Source organism: Pelodiscus sinensis, chromosome 18, assembly GCF_052426305.1.
Source record: "Pelodiscus sinensis isolate ZL-2025 chromosome 18, ASM5242630v1, whole genome shotgun sequence".
In the NCBI taxonomy this organism is placed as follows: Eukaryota; Metazoa; Chordata; order Testudines; family Trionychidae; genus Pelodiscus; species Pelodiscus sinensis.
In genome coordinates this window covers 28,043,370-28,064,352 of record NC_143069.1, presented here as the reverse complement: position 1 = coordinate 28,064,352, position 20,983 = coordinate 28,043,370, and the positions used below count along the sequence as shown (strand labels likewise).

Here is a 20,983-nt window from a genome sequence, read left to right as displayed (position 1 = left end):
CTTTCTAATGATCAGGGAAGTGAACAGGTTGGACAAACCCCCTGCCATAGTGCTCTAGATTGATTGTGCCCTGTGGGCAGCCTTGATGACGCCTTAAGCTCCCTTCCAGCCTAACATTTCTAGGATGATCCCATCTCCCTGCTGCCAGGGCTGGGCCAGTTGAACTGAGCTGGTTGTAACAGGGAGTGAGGGAGGTATGAAGCACAGGATAGGGGTGGGCGGGGTTGGTTCCTTGTTACAAACTTTGCACAAGGATGTTTGATGAGAAGTTTTTTGTTTCAGATTTTGAAAAATCAATGTCTTTCTGGGTTTGGAATTTCTGAGGGGTTTCATTGAATTGTTCTCATCCTGTCATTATACCCTCCCTCTCAGGATGTGGACTTTCCACTGAGATAGGAAATGCACATGCACGCACGCGCACACACACACACACACACACACACACGCGCACACATACACACACCCTTACCAGTGATACTGAGGTGCTTGGCAGGGCTGAGCTGGGATCTGGTCACCTGGTTGTTTTTGTCCTTCATCTCGTACCCACAGGAGTAATTCCCAGAGCTTTCCCTGGACACCACGTGGTCATAGTCGTAGGTGGCCTTTTCCTTTGAGCCCCTCTGAGATGAAACCTCCTCTCTCTCCTTGCAGAAGAAAACACGGGTGACCTGGTCCTGAGAGAGCATGAAGCACTTGACCCGCACGGAGTCCCCTGGGTGGGCCGACGTCTGGTTCAGGTGGAGAATGGGGGCAAGGAGAGCACCTGGGAAGGGAAGGGGTCAGAGCGGTCAGTGGGGTGTTGCTGCTGTCAGTGGGGCAGGAGGTAAATGGCAGGGGATCTGGGCCATGTCTCTGATCCCAGCCCAGCTGGACAGATGGGGGACGAGCTCTCTCTGCTGACCGGAGGCTTTACTTCATGGTCTAATGGGTTGTGTAAGAGCCTCAGGGCTTGGCCGGGCTGAGTGCCATTGCCTGGTGCTGTGTGCTGTCCTAGAACAGGAAGCCCTGCTGCATGCAGAGATGGACACAGCAGGGGCAGGATGGCTGGGAGACAGGCCAAGGGCTGGGAGCCGGCGCTGTGGGCAGGTAAATCCCTTGGGGCCAGAGCGCTCAGCCCAAGGGTCCTCTGGATTCCCTGGTTGGGGAAGGATAAAGGCCCTGGGCAGGCTGGGGACAGACAGACATTTGGACTCACCAGGAGCAGAGCAGATCTCCTGGCTGCTGGGGATCAGCGCTGGGAACAGAAAGGGGATGTGGGGTCAGTACGAGGGTTGCTTGAGTCACACACCAGTGACTGGGCTGGGGGCAGGGAGCTGTTGGAAGGTCTCTGCTCTGGGCTGTCGGGTCAGACTGGATGGGCCAATGGTCCCTCCTGGACTGAAACCCTGGTAATCTGGGATTGTCGCCCCAGAAGTCCCCTGTAGCCCCGACTGCTGGCCCCAGCCCACCTCTGAGTGCTGGCCCTGGGCTGGGTTGGGACAGTCCCACTCCTCCAACAGCACAGCCCCCCCGCCACTAGAGGGGATTTCCCAACCCCCAGGACCAGGGGCTGCTCTCGGTTCCGTGTCCTCCCATCCCCCTATGCGTTAGCGCCAGGGTGCCACCTACTCACCAGGCAGCAAGAGCCACAACGACAGGCGCATCGGGGCAGCGAGGGGGACCAAGAGGCCTGGAAATGGCCTCGTGATGACTGCTCCGGATGGAGTCAGGGGGACAATCTGCAGCCGCTGTCTGCTCCGACCTGCCCCTCAGGGCTCAGTGTGGAAGGCGTCTCCTCCTGCCCCTCAGAGCTGGGCTGTGAACCCAGAAGCTGTCTCTGCTTTGAGTCCCCGTCAGGGCCCCATGGCTGAGGCAGCAGGGTCACTGCAGCCCCTCTCTTCACGGCCCATCCTGTCCTCTCATCTGATGCTCACCGCTTTCCGTTTCCTGTCCCACACGCTCTCCTGGCCACAGCAGCTTTATTTAGTACCGGAGGCCTGAGACTCAAACACCCAAATACATCAATAACATCTCTTTGCTGATTTAGTAACAGGACACGCAGGCCTGGTTTAACATAACCACACTGAGATCATCCATAGAGCTCCGAGTGCTTCACACGGCAGGGAAACAGATGGGGAAACTGAGTCATGGGAATGTGGGCGTGTTACTAGCCCAACATCCCTCGGGATGGACAGAGCCAGGAACAGGAGACAGGACTCTGATTTCCAGGCCAGAGCTCTGTCCACCAGGCCATGCTGCCTCTCTTTGCATGAGGCGCGAATGTGACCAAGGTATTTAGGAACCTAGCAAAGCAGTCAGGCACATGGTGGGAATCACTAGAGTTCCTAGGCTGGCCAGACACCTGAATCCTGTAGGCAGCCAATGAGAGTTAGGCAAGTCATTCCCTTGGGCACTCTGTCAGTCACACAAAGTACCCGTCTGCATCTCTGGGCTCCTGAATCTGGCCCAGGTACTGAAGCAGTTGGAGCAGTTGGGAAAGGGGCCAGTCAGCCCCCAAATTCCCAACCCTGGTTTGTGAGCCAGGCTCTGCCTTGGCACTAGGGTTACCAGGTAGACCCCCCCCACACAAAAAATACCGGACACACTTGATTGTGGGCGGTGGGGACTGACCGGGAGGGGCGCGGGTCTGGCTGGGAGGAAGGGGGGTGGGAAACAGAGCTGGGAGGGAGTATCTGGGGTTGGGTGGGCTGGACAGGAGGAGGGAGGCACGGAGGAAGGGGAGCGAGAAGCAGAGCTGGTGGGAGGTGGGGGGTGGAGTTACTGAATCATAGAACCATAGGCTATGTCTAGACTGCAGGCTTCTTTCGAAAGAGGCTCTTTCGAAAGCATCTTTCGAAAGAGCCTCTTTCGAAAGATCGCGTCTAGACTGCAGGCGGATCTTTCGAAAGAGAAATCCGCTTTTTCGAAAGAGAGCACCCAGCGAGTCTGGATGCTCTCTTTCGAAGACGGCCTCTTTACATTGAAGAACGCCTTCTTTCGAAAGAGGAACTTTCGAAAGAAGGCGTTCTTCCTCGTGAAATGAGGTTTACCGCCATCGAAAGAAAAGCCGCGTTCTTTCGAAATAATTTCGAAAGAACGCGGCTTGAGTCTGGACGCAGGGGAAGTTTTTTCGGGAAAAGGCTACTTTTCCCGAAAAAACCCCTGAGTCTGGACACGGCCCTAGAGCTGAAAGAGACCTCAGAAGGTCATCAAGTCCAGCCCCCTGCTCTAGGCAGGACCAATCCCAACTAAATCAACCCGGCCAGGGCTTTGTCAAGCCGAGACTTCACTACTTCCCTAGGGAACCCATCCCAGTGCTTCACCACCCTCCTAGGGAAATAGTTTTTCCTAATATCCAACCTGGACCTCCCCCACTGTAACTTCAGACCATTGCTCCTTGTTCTGCCATCTGTCACTACTAAGAACAGCCTCTCTCCATCCTCTTTGGAACCTCCCTTCAGGAAGTTGAAGGCTGCTCTCAAATCCCCCCTCACTCTTCACTTCTGCAGACTAAACAGACCCAACTCCCTCAGCCTCTCCTCATACGTCATGTGCTCCAGCCCCCTAATCATTTTGGTTGCCCTCCGCTGGACTTTCTCCAATGCGTCCACATCCCTTTTGTAGTGGGGGGCCCAGAACAGGACACAATACTCCAGATGTGGCCTCACCAGAGCTGAATAAAAGGGGAATAATGACATCTCTGGATCTGCTAGCAATGGTCCTCTTAATGCAATCTAATATGCCATTAGCCTTCTTGGCTACAAGGGCACACTGCTACCTTCCAGCTTATCATCCACTGTAACCCGCAGGTCCCTTTCTGTAGAACTACTACTTAGCTGGTTGGTCCCCAGCCTGTAATTATGCTTGGGATTCTTCCATCCCAAATGCAGGACTCTGCACTTGTCCTTGTTGAACCTTATCAGATTTCTTGTGGCCCAATCTTCCAATTTGTCTCAGTCACTCTGGACCCTATCTCTGCCCTCAAAAGTATCTTCCTCTTCTCTTAGCTTAGAGTCATCTTCAGACTTGCTGAGGGTGCAATCCATCCCCTCATCCAGGTCATTAAAAAAGATACTGAACAAAACCAGTCCTAGAACTGAACCTTGGGGCACTCCGCTAGAAACTGACCGCCAACCTAACAGCGAGCCGTTGATCACTACCCGCTAGAGCCAGCCTTCTAGCCAGCATCTTTCTATCCATCTTACTGTCCATTTATCCAATCCATATTCCCATAACTTTCTGGCAAGAATATTGTGGGAGATTGTATCAAAAGCCTTGCTAAAGTCAAGGTATATCACATCCACTGACTTTCCCATGTCCACAGAGCCAGTTACCTCATCATAGAAGCTAATCAGATTGGTCAGGCATGTCTTGCCCTTTGTGAATCCATGCTGACTATTCCTAATCACTTTCCTCTCTTCCAAGTGCCTCAAAATAGATTCTTTAAGGATTCCTTCCATGATTTTTCCAGGGACTGAGGTAAGACTGACCGGCCTACAGTTCCCTGGATCGTCCTTCTTCCCTTTTTTGATGATGGGCACTACATTTGCCTTTTTCCAATCATCCGGGATTTCGCCCGATCTCTACGACTTTTCAAAGATAATGGCCAAAGGCTCCTCAATGACATTTGCCAACTCCCTCAGTACCCTCGGATGCATTAAGTCCGGACCCATGGATTTGTGTACGTTTAGCTTTTCTAAATAGTTCCTAACCTGTTCTTTACCCACCAAGGGCTGTCCATCTTCATCCCATCTTGCATCACTTAGCACATTAGTCCAGGAGTCAACCTTGTCCGTGAATACAGAGGCAAAGAAAGCATTGAGTACTTCAGCTTTCCCCACATCATCTGACACTAGGTTACCTCCTTCATCCAGTAGGGGTCCCATACCCTCTCTGATCACTTTCTTCTTGTTAACATGCCTGTAGAAACCTTTCTTGTTATCCTTCATATCCTTTGCCAGTCGCTATTCCAATTGAGCTTTCTCCTTCCTGATAACCCCCCGGCACTCTCGAGCTATACATTTAAACCCCTCCCTGGTCGTTTGTCCAAGTTTCCACTTTTTGTAAGCTTCCATTTTGTGCTTAAGTTCACCAATGATTTCCCCTGTAAGCCAATCCCTTCTCCTCCCGTATTTGCTTCTCTTGCTACGCGTCGGGATGGTTTCTTTCAGTGCCTTCAATAAAGCTTCTTTAAAATACTGCCTGCTCTCCTGGACTCCTTTCCCCTTCATGTTAACATCCCAGGGGATTTTGCCCATCAGATCTCTGAGGGAGTCAAAATCTGCTTTTTTGAAGTCCAAGGTGTGTATTTTACTACTCTCTTTTCTTCCTTTGCTCAGGATCCTGAAATCTACCATCTCATGATCCCTGCTTCCCAGGTTGTCACCCACCTCCACTTCCCCTATTAGTTCCTCCCTGTTTGTGAGAAGAAGGTCAAGCTGCACTCGACCCCTGGTTGGATCCTTCAGCACTTGTGTCAAGAAGTTATCCCCAACATTCTCCAAAAACTTCCTGGATTGCCTGTGTACTGCCGTACTGGTTTCCTAACAGATGTCAGGGTGATTAAAGTCCCCCATGAGAACCAGGGCCTAGGATCTGGAAGCTTCTCTCAGTTGTCCAAAGAAAGCCTCATCTACCTCATCCATCTGATTCGGTGGCCTGTAGCAGACACCAACCACAACATCACTGCTGTTGTTTGCACCTCTAATCTTAACCCATAGACTCTCAACAGGTTTTTCTTCTTTTTCTCTTACATATAGTGCAACACCTCCTCCTTTTCTCTCCTGCCTGTTCTTCCTGAATCGTCTATACCCTTCCATGACAGCGCTCCAGTCATGCGAGTCATCCCACCAAGTCTCTGTTATTCCAATTAAATCATATTTCTTGGACTGAACCAGGGCCTCTAGTTCTTCCTGTTTGTTGCCCAGGCTTCTTGCATTAGTGTACAAACACCTCAGATAACCAGTTGATCACCCTATCTTCTCCATTTGAATCAGGGGTCCTCCTTTCTTGCTCGTTCCTCTTTGCATTTCTTCCCGGTATCCAACTTTCCTACTCCCCTCAGGGTTTTGGTCACTGTCCCCCAACGAACCTAATTTAAAGCCCTCCTCACTAGGTTTGCAAGCCTGCCCATGAAGATGCTCCTTCCTCTCTTCATTAGGTGGATCCCATCTCTTCCTAATAATCCTTGTGCTGGAACAGAGTCCCATGGTCGAAGAAACCAAAGCCCTCTCTGCGACACCATCTGCGCAACCACGCATTTACGTCCTCAGTTCAACGATCCCTGCCCAGTCCTTTCCCTTCAACAGGGAGGATGGACGAGAACACCACTTGTGCTCCAAATTCTTGGATCCTTCTTCCCAGCACTACATAATCCGCAGTAACTCGCTCAAGGTCATTCTTGGCTGTATCGTTAGTTCTCATGTGGAGAAGCAGGAAAGGGTAGTGATCTGAAGGTTTGATCAGTTTGGTAAGCCTCTCAGTGACATCCTGAATGCGAGCTCCCGGTAAGCAGCATACCTCTCAAGATTCCAGGTCCGGACAGCAGAGGGATGGCTCAGTCCCTCTTAGGAGGGAGTCCCCGACCACCACCACCCATTGTCTTCTTTTGGGGGTGGTGGTGACTTCCATGACTTCCAGTAAATGGTGTTCCCTTGCGGTTTCCTTCTTGTGAAGTCCCTTCCAAAGCATTCTCCACTGCAGAGCCTGTGGAGAGAGCCTGAAAGCCATTACTTACCTCTATAGCATTGGGGGATTCCTGTGCTGGCCTTTTTCCTCTTCTAGAAGTTACATGCTGCCAGTTCTCTTCCTGGTCCCATACTGCCCTTTCCGGCTCTTCCTGCCATGCTTGCAGGATTAAACACTGCCTTCTATCAAGGAAGTCTTCATCCTCTCTGATTCAGCATAGGGTCGACACTTGAGACTCCAGTCCTCTAATTTTTTCTTCCAAAATGGTGACCAGCTTGCACTTAGTGCAGATGAAATCCTTTCTTTCTTCCAGGAGGAAGACAAACATGGCACACACTGTGCAGGTAACAACAGCAGACCTATCACCATCCATACCTGCTGTCCTGGAGAAAGGATTTAAAAGAAAGGCAAGAGAACCTTGTGCTCTTCCAAACTCTTTCTCTAAACTCCCTGTTAGCACTCACCTGTTTGCAAGCTCCTTGGTCACTTGCTCACTGCTTTATAATTCCCTGGACAGCCTGAAAGTCCCTCCCCCTACCAAGGTTCAGCCAATCAGCAGAGGCTTCTAGAATTCAAATGTTAATATTCAGCCAACAATGTCCATCTGTCAGTCACAGCACACAGTCCACCCGTCAGTCACAGCACACACTCCATGAAGGGGAGGGGAAAGGGGAAGTGGAAAAAAAAAGTCTCACTCACAAGCACAGGGGGAAAAAAGCCTCACTCACAAACACAAGCTCATCACACTCTCTAAACTCCCTGTTAGCACTCACCTGTTTGCACTGGCTGCAGCCGGAGTCCAACTGGCCACACCCTCTAATTGCTAGTAGAAGCCGAGCGGGGGCGGGAAAGTGGCTGGGAGCCACTCCCCCTGCCTGGCTTCTGCACACAACCAGAGCCTCTGGTCACGTGCAGAAGTCCAGCAGGGAGAGTGGCTGGGAGTTCCAGACACTGCCCCAGCCCCGCCCGGCTTTTGCACGCGACCACAGGGCCTCCAGCGCCAATCGTGGCCCCGCCTCCCAGTCGCTCCCCCGCCCCCGCCAGGCTTCCATCCGGCGCCCAACCGGAAATTCAGAAAATACCGGATATTGCACATGGCACATTGCATGTGTCAGGCATTTTCTGAATTTTTCTACTGGACAGACGGTGCAAATACTGGACTGTCCGGTAGAAAACCGGACCCCTGGCAACCTTCCATTGGCACAGGCCAATCACTGCCAGCGGCTGTGACTGAGTGTCACCAGAGGAGCTCTCAGCCGTCCCCTCAGGGCCACTTGCTGCTGACGCTGGGGATACGGTGCTGTCCAGTTCCCAGGTACTAGGAGAGCTGGATGCATCCCCCTCTGCTGCTCCCTCCTGGGAGTGTTTGGGGCAGCCAGTCCCCACCTGCACAGCCCCCTGGGATATGGGCTGTGAGCTCCAGGGCTGACAATGCTACATCAGAGCTGAGCCCACAGCCCAAGGCTCCAGGGTCTTGGGGCAATTCACCCAAAGCTCCCACCTCCCCCAGGCCCACCCCATTACACCCCTCCCTCTCCAATGCTAGAAACAGGCTGGGCCTTGGGGTGCCTGGATCCTGCTGACACCAGACAAGGCCCAGTGAGAAACAGGCTCCAGTTTCTATCCGGGCGGGGGATTAGCCCTGGGACAAACCACCCAGGTCAGGGGGATTCTCCATCGTCTGACAGCATCAGAGCCAGGCTGGAGGCCTCCTGAGAGCGGCTTTAGCCCCACACAAGCCATTGGCTCAATGCAGGGTCCTGGGGGAGTCACTGAGCTGGCCAGGTCAGACGGGCTGAGCTAAAGGTCCCTCCTGGGCCTGGAAGCCAACGCTCAGGGGCTGTTTGTGTTTCTCTTGCCCTGCAGGGGAGTTGGATGGAGCCAGATGCTGCAGGGTCAGAGAGCGAGCAGCTGCTGCTCAGCGGGGGAAGGAAGGGGCGTCGGTGCGGTAGCGGTGACTCTTCACACACAGTCCAGGGGCACTTGCAGAGGAGCCGACAGCGCCCTGAGCATTTGCAGAGATGCCTGGGCGGACACCTGCCCCCCAGCAGTGAGCACTCCCCAGCCTGACCCTGGCACACTGGGGTGTGTCTGGCCCTGCCAGGGTCACTGTGCTTGGCACTTTTGGGAGCAGAGCCTGCCTCTTGCTCACCGCTCCCCTTTGCTTGGGACCAGCAAAGCTCTGACTGCATCAGCCCAGGCCTCACTCCAGGCCCCCAGAAGCAGCAGCTCCCCCGAAAGAGGAAGCCCGGGGAGGCCTGGCTGTGTGCTCGGCAGCCCCTTGCCTGCTTGCCCATTTGGTCAGCCTGGGATGAGAGTGGCTCGCTGCCTGCTGGGGAAGGGGGAGGCACTATTGTGCTGTGTTCATTGATAGTGGGGGGTGGGCACAATGTCGAGATTCAGGTGCCCCCCAAACATCTCCAGCCACTCTCAGCCCCCACTGGGCAGGCCCCCATCTTGCTCTCAGTTTCCCCTCCCAGAAAGCAGAGCCCCCTCCCTGCAGTGTCCAGCTGTTGATCCTGACTTTCCCCACAGGGCGCAGCTAGCCCGGTCTCCGAGGTCACTAGACTATCTTGGCTCTGCCGGTTGCCCGGCAGGGAGGAACTCCAGTGGTACCAGCCGGTGACCATGTGTGGGGCCGGCTGTGAGTCAACAGGAAACACACTCGCAGGAATGGGGCAGGCCTAGCCCAGCCACATGGCCCTGCATACCAAGGCCCCCAACTGGGGGCTTCTGAGCAATAGCCGCCCCTTGGTCTGTGTTCCCTGTAAGCTGAGTGCTTGGCCAGCCACCCAGCAGAGGTTCAAATGCTGCCCAGCTGATTAACAGAGCACCCACAGCAGGCAGCCTGTGTTTCTGCCTGTGGTGCACATCTACATATGCCTTGGTGCACATCACAACATTTATTCTGCTCATAGACGGAAAAATTAGAAGGAAAACTGTCCATGGCCCTGGTTAAATCCCCCTGGTCCCTCTGCAAGGCCTGAACAAACTCCAGGGCAGACACCCATCCCCATGGGCCAGCGCTCACCACTCGGAAGTTGGCAGGTGCAGAATTTGTCTGGCTCTGTTGACTTGGCTGAGCTACCTCTCCAAATATAGGTGTCAAATATAGAAGTGTTTGCCAGTGGCAGCTGGGATTGATCCTGTGGGAGATTCCCAAGTGTGAGCCTGTGCGGGACACAAACTCTGCCACTCTTCTCCCTGAGACATCAGGAAACCAGCACCAAAGTGTGGGAAAATCATTATTCCCCCTTCCCCCCCCCATACACACTCCCTGGGGAAACGTGAAGAGTCCAGTGGGAACCTGTCACATCTGGGCTATTTCTATTCTCCCAGGAAAATCCCCCTTTCCCAACAGCTGTAGTGGGGCTATTGCATAAGCCTTGTGTCAAAGTAACATGTGTTCCCTTTGTACCCACTTGGGTGACCCCTCAGGCCTTCCCCTCTCTCAGACCAGCCCTGTGAACTGGCCAAACTGACCCTCAGCAGCTCTGTCTGGACTCGGTGCCTCTAGTTCCACCCATGGGAGCTGTGACCAATTGTGACTGCAGTGACCCAGACAGCTTCCCACCCGAAGGTTTGTCTGAGCTCAGCAGCAGGTGCCAAGCACAGCCTGAGAACAGGGCTTCAACAGTCCCCACGTCTGTCACACCCCTGAATCTAGGCAGCCTGTCCTGCTCCAGGCCCTCCCCTCTGGAGCTGGGGCCATCTGTGCTCCACAGAGTCTGCCAGGCAGGCCCCCTCCCCAGCCTTCAGAGCATCTGTCAATACAGCCCAAGGTCTCTGTTTCCTCACATGCCTGAGGCTGTACTTGTCCTCGGTGCTCTGCCCCTACCCCCAGGCCTTCACTGCCCATCCCTGCCTGTCCCAGTCCCTCCTCCCCTTTCACCACCCCTCCCTCTCCGCAGATCCCACTGCTTGTCCTAGACCTCCCCTTCTCCACCCTCCTGCCCCAAGACACTGGCCAGGCCCCTTCTAGATGCCCCTCCTGCCCATTTCCTCAAAGGGGGGAAGGGGGTGTGGTGGCTTGAGGAGAGCAGGGACATGGGGATCAGCAGGCGGGGACTGAGAGGGATGGGGACTGAGCAGGGGAGGGGTGTGGATGGTGCTGTGGGTGGGTGGCAGAGGGGGGACAGGCAACTACCATCCGCCAGCTTCACTCCCTGCTGTGCCTTGTGGTTGTGCAGTGACCCCCGCACAACTGCCAGAGCAGACAAAGTTCAGAGGTTATTACAGGGCAGCTTCAGTGATTGTTGATTGCACCGTGATTGTAGTTTGTTCCCCGAATACCCACCTGCCCCCCTACACTGGGACTCCGATTGCCGGCTGCTGCCGGGTGAAAATGGTAACGGTGGGTTGGGTGGTATCTGCATCAGGGGAAAGGTGTTTCACACCGTAACTCCTCCCTGGGGTTCACCTCCATGTACAACAGGGAGGTAAAATGCCCGCGGCCCCAAGACAGCTTTGTCTCCATGGGGATTTGACACTGAGAGCGCTGCCTGGCCCAGCCAGCTCATCTCACACAGGGCTTCTCCCCCTCCCACTCCCACCATTTGCTGTCACATCCCTAAACATGCACTAAACCAGCAGCCAGGCCTAGGGTTTTAATGCTGCACCCCCCGCAGTGAACCCAGCACGGCTCACAAGAGCCCTGGGGTCACACGTTACAGCTCCACACCACAATCGCAGGATACAAATTTCATTTCACTCTCGAATCCAGAGCTGAGACTCCCCCCAATCCCAGGAGTCCAGAAGCTGGGGCTTTAAGGGAACAGCAAACGCCATGAGACCTGGCAACACTGATCCCCTCCTGGACCCCACTGCCCGCTACAATTTCCAATAGCGTCTGAACTTCCCCACGTCCTTGTTCCGAGGGAGCTGTGGAGTGGATGACACACAGGGGGGCCTGATCCTGCAGCCCACTCGCACCGCCTGAGGCTGGCAACGGCAATGTGTGTCTGTCTGCAACGGGAATGAGTCAGTGTCACTGCGAGACCCTTCCCCTCTGCATCCCCAACCGGTGTGAGTGGAATTTCCTTCACTGAACAGTCACCTAGATGCAGTTCTCTCCAGTTAGCACATTGTGAAATAGGAAGCAGCGAGGCAAAGCAGTATAGGCAGAGCTGAGTATAACCAATCACTGCTGTTTTCCTTTGCGTTCTGTGGGCGAAACTGCTGGCATGTTGCCATTTCCCCACTTTCCCTGTGGGACGAGGCTCTTCCCAGGTGTCAGTATTTGGATCCAATTCCCCTGTTGTACTTCTTGGCCCCGGTCAGGTCCAAAGATCCCTCAGGAATCAGTTTTTGGGGGGTGTTCTCACACAATTCTCTTTGCCACAGGAGGGTCCAGCAAGGGGCGATTCAGACCTGCAGGTTCTGGGGGTCGTGTTGGACTTTTTTGCCAACCTCAGACATGGTGAGTTCCGGGTGTTTCCAGACCTGTTCAGGGTGAAAGGACCTGGGGAGAGAAACCAAAATAATCCCTTTAGCCTCTGGTCAGTGGGGAAACCCCTGCTCCCATGGGACACGGATCCCAGCCAGAGGGAAGGGCTGAGCACTAGGCATTGGGTGGCCAGTGGCCCAGCTAGCCTGGATCCAGGTGTGGCCTCCAGGAAACTCCTGGGCTGTGAGTTGGCCTGGCCCCTGAGCTGGTGGGGGAGTGGGGAGGGAAACTGGGAGTGGGGCACTAGGCTCCTTGCAGCCTCTCACTCCCCCCTCCACAGGATCTGTCCCTGAGCGGAGTTAAGGGTCCCAGGGCCCATGGAGGTGAAAACTCTGCAGGCTGCGGGAGGGGGGGAGAGGCAGATGATGGGGCGGGGATGGGTCACTGCTGAAGGGCCAAAGGGAGATGGGGGGGCATCAGGACTGAGTGGGGTTGTGAGATGTGCGCCCTGTAAGCTGTGGGCTTGTGTGGTCTCTCCAGGGAGACTCCAATGCTGCTCATGTGATTAGCAGAGCACCCCCTGCTAGAGCTTTTGTTTCTAGTGGTGGTGCACAGTCACACATGTATCAATGCGCACACAAATATTATTCCACATGAGCAGAACAATCTACATGTGGATAGTAAAGATCAGAGGGAACATTGGGGCTATGTCTAGACTGCAGGCTTCAGAAGAAGCTTTTCCAGAAGAGATCTTCTGAAAAAGCTTCTTCCGAAAGAGCATCCACATCGAAAAGCAATCTGCTTTTCTGAAAGAGAGTGTCCGCACTGAATGGACGCTTTCTCCCTGTAAGCTGTGATTGCTCTGGACAGAGTGTCCACCAGGCACCTGTTCTTTTTCCTCTTCCCTCTTCTGCTGAAAGAACTCTCTTTCCCTGTCCGCACGTGGCTTTTTCCAAAGAGCTTTCAGAAAAAGGCTTCTTCCTCACAGAATGGGGATTACCAATGCCGGAAAACCCCGCTGTTCTTTCGATTTCCTTTCAAAAGAACGGGATTAGAGTGTGGACCATAACTCGAGTTTTGTCAGAAAAAGGGTCATTTTTCCAAAAAAATTCTGTAGTGCAGACATGCCTGGGTTGAGGGAGCTACCTGGGGGTGGGATTTACAGCTCAGGGCAGCATGCTCAGGACCATTCACAGCATCCAGCCCCCGCACTGCAGCCAGTGCCCGTCCTGCCTCCAGAGCCATGCCAGCCATAGGATGGTTCAGGACAGCCACCCCTCAGCCCACGCTCTAAGGGGTCTTGCAGTGGCTACCTCAATCATCCAATAGGCTAGTCTGGGGGATTACCTGCAGGGGGAGAGACCTGGCACGGTGCAGTAGTAGGGGTTGCCCATCCCCCCCCCCCCCCCCACTCACCATGGCAGTGGGATCCAGAGCATCTGGCAGCCTGCTTTGCTCCATTCCCCCCACCCCACCCCACCCCACCCCACTCTCTGCACTTGGCTTCACTGTGGCAGAGGGAGTGGGGGGTTGGCTAGCCCAGCTGGGAAGCTTCCTTCTAGCTGCAGGGCAGATGCACCCAATGAGCCAAGGGTTCCAGAACTGACAGCACAGGTCAGACTAACCGGCTATTAATGAACAGCAGCAAGGTCCCAGCTCAGCCCCAAAAGAGAGAGTCCATTTCCCCTGCCCCTGGCCCAGCTGCTGGCACTGCTGGGAATGAGGGAAGGGAGTGTCACACCAGCCTTCAGCTTCCTGAAGGGAAGTTCCAAAGAGGATGGAGAAAGGCTGTTCTCAGTAGTGACAGATGCAGAACAAGGAGCAATGGTCTCAAGTTGTGGTGTGAGAGGTCCAGGTTGGATATTAGGAAAAACTATTTCCCTAGGAGGGTGGTGAAGCACTGGAATGGGTTACCTAGGGAAGTAGTGGAGTCTCCATCCCTAGAGGTGTTTAAGTCTTGGGTTGACAAAGCCCTGGCTGTGTTGATTTAATTGGGATTGGTCCTGCCTAGAGCAGGGGGCTGGACTTGATGACCTTCTGAGGTCTCTTCCAGCTCTATGGTTCTATGATTCTAGAACAGGTATCTCACAGAGAGCCCTGTGCTGCTGTGCCCATCACCCAGCCTCAGATCTCCTATTACTGGGCTGTGTGGTCCCTTTGCGGCACTGATGCACAAGTGCGTTCCTTTCGGGGGAGGGGTTGGCTGGGGCACAGATGCTCTGTTCAGACGAGGACCAGGTTTAGAGTAGAAGGCGGGAAAATATGCCAGGAGTGAGGATCTGAGAGAGCTGTGGATTGGGACTGAAGGATGCAACAGAGCTGGGACTGGGGGAGGAAGCCCAAGCTGGGACAGCAGGAGCTGCAGGCAGTGGTGGTGTTTGTCCCATGGGTACTGAGCCCACACAGCTCAGTTCTGGGGTCCCTACCAGTGCCGTGACATGCATGGTGTGGGCCAGGACACCTCATAGAGCCCTGGGCAGTGCTGAGTCAGACGGAGCAGCTGATACCTGGCCGGTAAGATCTGGTTCTCAGCATCAGTACCAGATTAAGGGTTTGTGGGCCCAAAGGAGGGCAATGGTGCTAGGAGGCTGGCCCTTAGAGCAAGGGTTCCCCCAAGGGCAGTGGGGCTCAACAGGGGCAGCCCCACTCCGTCCAGTATGAGAGCACTGTTCATAAACTGGCAATTGCCTGGTGTGCGCTGGACCATCCAGCCCTGTGCTGCCAGCATGCTCCTTCCCTGTGGGGGTGGGTCCATGCTGTGCCACACAGAACCCTCACCCAACACCCCATCCAGCACCCCCTGGACCCGTTATGCCCAGCACCCACTCACAAATGTACAGGGCTCTAGACACCACTACCCCTGTCCCTCGAGACCCCAGCCAGCTACCCGCTTGGTGCTGATGGTGCTTGCAGTGAAGGAGGCATTTCCTTGCATGAGATGGGGAGGCATCCTCCAACTTCACTAGCTTGCTGCTTCTGCGGGGTCAGGGGGAGGCAGGCTCTGCCCCAGAAGAGACCCCAAAGCAGACAGTTATCAGACAGGAACAGCAGCCCCTAAGGGCTCCTCTCCACCCCTGGCTCCACTGGCAGCTGAGGCCAAAAGGAGCAAGCAGTGGGCAGGGGAGGAGCTGGCACATGGGCACAGGGCAGAGAGAAGCCCTGGGCCAGGCAACTGAGAGGAGCTGGTGGTTGCAGAGGGAGGCAGCTGCTGGGGAGGGGGGTTAGTAAGGACCCATCCCTAGAGGAGTGAGCTAGGCTGGGCCCTGTAGAAGCCCAGTGCCATGGCGCAGTGGTGCCATTGTAGACCTGGTACCACCCTGAGATTGTGGGGGTGCAGGTGCCTCATGTGAGCACTGGCTGCAGGTGAGGACACAGGCAGAGCTGTAGGTCTGGAGGGCACAGGGTTGGGCTATCCGGGGGCTGCAGGTGGGCACTGAGGGGCCCAGCAGAGCTGTGGGCATGCAAGGAGCCCAGCATAGAGCGGTGGGGATTTTGCAAGTCAGCATCAGGACACGGCCCCAGAACGGCCTGGAGGAAGTTTGCCCTGCCCTAGTCCCTGCTGTTTCTCAGGCACATGGTCCCTTTCTGCTAGTAGGGAGCATAATGAAACCTGAGCTGCAGCCCTGACCTTGATTGTTTCCCGGGGATGGGGGATGATCATGAAAGTTCTGATGTCCACACGCAGCACATCGCATTATAGTGTGAAAGCCCAGGCACACGGTTACTAGGGACTGACCAAGTCCCTGATCCCAAGAAAGAATTGGTCACTCACCCTGTGCAGTAACTGGCTCTTCAGGAGTGTTCCTACAGGTGCCCCACAATCCACCCTCCATCCCTGCTGTGTTAGGGTGTGTCTAGACTACATGCCTCCTTCGACGGAGGCATGTAGATTAGCCAGATCGGAAGAGGGAAATGAAGCCGCGATTAAAATAATCGCGGCTTCATTTAAATTTAAATGGCTGCCCCGATCTGCCGATCAGCTGTTTGTCGGCAGATCAGGGCAGTCTGGACGCGATGCGCCGACAAAGAAGCCTTTCTTCATCGGCACAGGTAAACCTGGTTTCACGAGGCTTACCTGTGCCGATGAAGAAAGGCTTCTTTGTCGGCGCGTTGCGTCCAGACTGCCCCGATCTGCCGACAAACAGCTGATCGGCAGATCGGGGCAGCCATTTAAATTTAAATGAAGCCGCAATTATTTTAATCGCGGCTTCATTTCCCTCTTCCGATCTGGCTAATCTACATGCCTCCGTCGAAGGAGGCATGTAGTCTAGACACACCCTTAGGGTTCTCTGTTAGGAAGCTACGCAGCCAAGGAACAGATAGGCTATGTCTACACCACAGGCTTCTTGCACAAGAATGGTTGTTCTTGAGCAAAAAAAGAGCTCTTGCATGAAATGGCTAGTGAGGGCAGGAATAGGGGTTTCTTGCGCAAGAGAGCGTCCACACTGCTATGGATGCTCTTGCTCAAAAGCACATCCCTTGCGCAAAAGCGCATGGCAGTGTGGACACAATCTTGCGCAAAACGTTCTTTCGCAAGAAGCCTGTGGTGTAGACGTAGCCATACGCTATGTCTACGTTGTGCATTGTTGTGCAATAAGATATGCAAATGAGGTAGGGGGATGAATATCACTGCGACTCATTTGTATAGCTAATGAGCCGCCATGTTTGCGGCACAGGCTTTTGCGCAAGAAGGAGCTGTCTACACTGCCCCTTTTTGCGCAAAAACACCCCTCTGGTGCAGGAGCCCTTCTTTCTGAAAATAAGCAGCAGAACGGCTCTGCACAAGAGGGTTTTTTTGGTGCAAGAAGGAGCAGTGTAGACACTCCTTCTTGCACAGAAACCTGTGCTTCAAAAATGGAGGCTCATTTGGTATGCAAATGAGGTGCAACGATATTCATCCCCATGCCTCATGTGCATCTCTTATTGCACAACAATGCACAGTGTAGACATAGCCATACTGTTTCACACAAGCAGTGCTAACAATGGCAGAGGGCATGAGGTTCACTAGCATGCATGGGCTGAACACACAGTGCTAGCCTTCTAGGAGAAATTTTCCACCCCTGGAGAACCAATAGGGACACTAACACAAGAACTACTTCTCTTTCGTCTTCTTCTCCTGCTCCTTCTTCTTCTCTAGCTCCTTCTTCTTCTCCTCCTCCTTCTTCTTCTTCTCCTCCTCCTTCTTCTTCTTCTCCTCCTCCTTCTTCTTCTCTTTCTCTTTCTCTTTCTTCCCCTCCTCCTTCTTCTTCTTCTCCTCCTCCTTCTTCTTCTCTAGCTCCTTCTTCTCCTCCTCCTTCTTCTTCTCTAGCTCCTTCTTCTCCTCCTCCTTCTTCTTCTCTTGCTCCTTCTTCTCTTTCTCCCTCTTTTCCTGCTCCTTCTTTTCTTTTTCCTTCTTCTCCTTCTCCTTCTTCTTCTCCTCTTTCTCTTGCTTCTCCTCTTTCTTATTCTCCTCCTGCTTCTCCACTTTCACCTTGTTCTCCTCCTGCTTTTTCTCCTCTTTCTTCTTGTCCTGCTTCTTCTCTTTCTCCTTCTTCTGAGAATCTGAAATGGGGAACAGAAAAGAATTAGACCCAGAGACATGCTCACTGATGCCTGTGCCCCAGAATGACTGCAGTTAATGACAGACACTCACAGCCACACTCACAGCCCCAGGAACCAGCATCTTTCACAGCAAGGGGCTGGCAGTTTGTGATAGACACCAACAGGCAGGAGCCCTGGGATTTGCAGAGCATCTCACCTTGCTGGAAACAGGGGTCTGGATCAGGACACAGCTCTGACATTCTCAACCCTTCTGTCTACGGGGAATTCCTTGTCTGTGTAACTAGCAGCTCTACAGCCCCCTGGAGCATCAACGCTCCACACTCCAGGGCTAAGTAGGAGATGGATGTGGTGATGACTGGAGCTCACAGCTGGGATCTGCCCTTGGCTACAAAGCATGGAAACATGAACCATGTTCTGGACATGGCCCAGAAGAGTCTGCAGTGCCGCAGTCACCTAGAGAAAGTGGCTGTTTCTACTGCAGGGAACTCCCAGTGCTGCTGTGGGACTGGGGTGTCTGTAAAGTGACTCTGATTTCCACCTGAACTCTACACTCAGCCCAGCCCTGTGGTGCAGGGGCTGCTGGATCCGCTCAGCACCGTGTGGCTGGGAGCTTCGGCTCAGATGCTCTACTGGGGAGGTGGATGAACTTACCAAGTATCTCACGCAGCCTCTGGCACTCTGGGGAGAGAGGAAAAGGGGACAATCATGAATTCAGCCTGGGCCAGTCCAAACACAGTCACGGGGGGCTTTTCTACACTGTGAGTACAGCTACACTGCCACTGGGATGGAGCTTCCCAGGTTGGGCAGGCAGACGTGAGCTGGAGACACTGTGCTAAAAGCCACAGAGCAGCCAGGGTAGCAGATGCTGCAGATTGGGCTGGATGCTCAAGTCCAAACCACCTGGGCCCCAAGGCATGTACCTGAGCAGCCAGACTCAGGCACTGTCCCTGCTGCCTCCTCCCCCTCAGCCTCCACACACACATGGCCATTTCTCATGTGCTACTGTAACACAGCTAGTGCATCTTGCTGACTATGCTGGCACATTCACTCCCAGCTCTAGCGTATGAGCCAAGGGTCTCAGATCTGACAGCACGGCAGGGAAAACTGTTGTTAATGAAAAACAGACGAGGCCTCAGCTCAGCCCCTAAGCAGAGCCCATGGGGCAGCACCCCCCAAATTCACTAACAGCACTGCTGGGAATGCGGGACAGGAGCGTCACACCAGGACATGTATCCCACACAGGCCTGCACTGATGCGCCTGTGACCCAGTCTCAGGCCTCCTATTTCTGCGCTGTGCAATCCCGCTGCGACGCTGGTCTGCACACGTGTGTGGCTCTAGGGTCCGTGGCTGGCAGGAGCTGAGCTGGGGAAGGGCTTTGTGGGGCCGTAGGGCCTTGGACTGACTCTCCACACTAAGTGCTGTGGGGTCGGGTCTCCTCTGAGATCCTAGTGTAGCCATGTGGGTGGGCCCGTCAGTGTGTACCTCACAAAGCCCACACAGGCCTGGGTAGAGTGTACTGTGTGCCTGACAATGCTCTGCCCCAGCCCAGACCCATCCTACCTTCAGCTACCCCCAGCCCAGGCAGGCTTCTTTTTAGGGAGCCTGCTGGGCCTGTGCCCACCCAGCAGGGGGAGGGCCCTGGCATGGAGACCGTGGGCAGTGAGGTGGGGTGGCCAGGCACTGGGGCTGATCAAGGGGGCTTTCAGGGGTGAGGGGTCAGCTGGGGGTCTGACTGCATGGCACAACCCGGGGAGACTGGGACTTGCCGACTGGGAGTCAAGTCCAGCAGCACAATCTGAGCTGAGATATGCCAGCTGGGGGATGGGCTTGGCACCGCAGCCTGGCGTGACTGGGAACTGTCTGCCAGGGGCTGAGTCTAGCAGCACAGCTGGGCAGATGAGAAATGCTTGGAAATGCCAGCAGGGGATTGCACTGAGCCAGAGCTGTGCGTGTGGCAGCCCAGGGCTGGGCAGGGCTGGGCCCTGAGGGGAGCAGCAGAGCTGGGTGTATGCAGGAAGCCCAGCCTTGGGGTAGCAGGGACTCTGAAGGTCACAGGGTAGATATATTCACAGAAGTGCATGGAGGACGTTTGTCCAGACCTTGAGAAAGTCCCCCTGATACATTTCAACTAATCCCCCTCATGAAGTATGACACTGAACTGAGAGCCGCAAACGTTGCAGAGCTGGGTTATTCCAGGGCTGGGGGGAGTTGATCATGTAGGTGAGTTAAGTTTACACGGTGCATGTGGTGAATTTTCTATTTGCTACAGCAGGGAACCCCAGCGTGGGCTCACGTCTAGTACGGATTGTCCAAGTACCTAATTGCAGGTCCTCCTTCTCTTTATCCCGAGACTCTGTAATAGGGAGGAGAAAAATGTTAGAGGTAGAGACAGGCTCTGTGCCCCATAACAACTGGGGTTAGCTACAGACCCCACAGCCACACTGCTGCCCCAGTGCGGGTTTGATAGGAGTGGGGCTGGCAGTTAGAGATAAGCACCAACACACAGGAAACTCGGGATTGGCAAAGCATCTAACCGTGATAGCAGACGTGGGTCTGAATTCCCATGCAGCTCTGACATTCCCGGCCCTTCTGTCTCAGGGGAATTGTCTGTGTTACTAACAGCCCTTCGGAGCATCAGAGTTCTGCACTCCGGGTGTGACGGGGGGGTGAAAGGGCTGATGACTGGAGTTCAGAGCTGGGATCTGACCTTGGTAACACAGCACGGAAACAAGAGTCAGGGTCCAGTCTCATGCTCTGCTCAGTGTTCTGGGGAGTGGCCCAGCAGTGGCCGCAGTGCCGCAGGCATCTATAGAAAGCGACTGGCCCCTTCTCCTGCAGCAGAGCACTGTGGCTGGTGCTGGATTGACAAAGGCCAGATGACACCGGGCTGTCTATCCAGACACAGGGGAGTGGAACCATTTTATACTGGGGGTGCAGAGTGCTACTGAACCCAGCTGTAAACTCTGTGTATAACGGAAACCAGTTCTAGTCAAGGGGTGCTGCAGCAGCCCCCACACTCCTAGTTCCAGCGCCTATGCAGACAGAAGAGCAGGTAGCCCTGTGGCTGCTGCAGAGACCTCCCGGTGCTGCCGTGGGGCTGAGTGACTACTGTGACTGATTTCAGCCTGCTCTGATCAGCCCAGCCCTGTGGTCTCAGTGCTCCTGGATCTGCTCGGCAGCATGTGTGGCTGGGAGCCTCTGCCCAGGGGGGCGGCTGGACTTACCCAGCTTCTGTCGCAGCTCCTGGCACTCTGGGGAGAGAAGAAAAGGAGACCCACATGGGTTCGATGCGGATTGTTGTGAGGAGAGTAGGTGCAGCTGTTCCAAACCCTGGTACATCAGTACTGCAGCTGGGCGGGAGCTTCCAGTCAGGGAGGCAGGTAGGTGCC

General features: G+C 54.5%; 2 protein-coding genes across 3 annotated transcripts in view; both read right to left on the bottom strand.

Moving 5' to 3' along the window:
• Positions 1-3,518, bottom strand: part of LOC112545205 (uncharacterized) — a 43,715-nt gene extending 40,197 nt beyond the window's left edge. The window contains exons 1-3 of one of the 2 annotated variants that reach the window (XM_089770033.1): positions 1,613-3,518; positions 1,196-1,234; positions 470-763 (exon numbers count right to left, since the gene is read on the bottom strand). In XM_089770033.1, coding sequence (XP_089626159.1) covers positions 470-763; positions 1,196-1,234; positions 1,613-1,643 — 364 coding nt within the window. In that variant the 5' untranslated portion in view covers positions 1,644-3,518. The remainder of the gene's footprint in view (positions 1-469; positions 764-1,195; positions 1,235-1,612) is intronic. The other variant, XM_089770034.1, reaches the window with a different exon arrangement.
• Positions 3,519-11,259: 7,741 nt separating this feature from the next.
• The window catches only part of LOC102462465 (butyrophilin subfamily 3 member A2-like), a 31,647-nt gene continuing 21,923 nt past the window's right edge, over positions 11,260-20,983 (bottom strand). The window contains exons 10-14 of the mRNA XM_075915467.2: positions 20,819-20,845; positions 19,912-19,947; positions 18,245-18,271; positions 17,138-17,593; positions 11,260-12,127 (exon numbers count right to left, since the gene is read on the bottom strand). Coding sequence (XP_075771582.2) covers positions 17,145-17,593; positions 18,245-18,271; positions 19,912-19,947; positions 20,819-20,845 — 539 coding nt within the window. The 3' untranslated portion in view covers positions 11,260-12,127; positions 17,138-17,144. The remainder of the gene's footprint in view (positions 12,128-17,137; positions 17,594-18,244; positions 18,272-19,911; positions 19,948-20,818; positions 20,846-20,983) is intronic.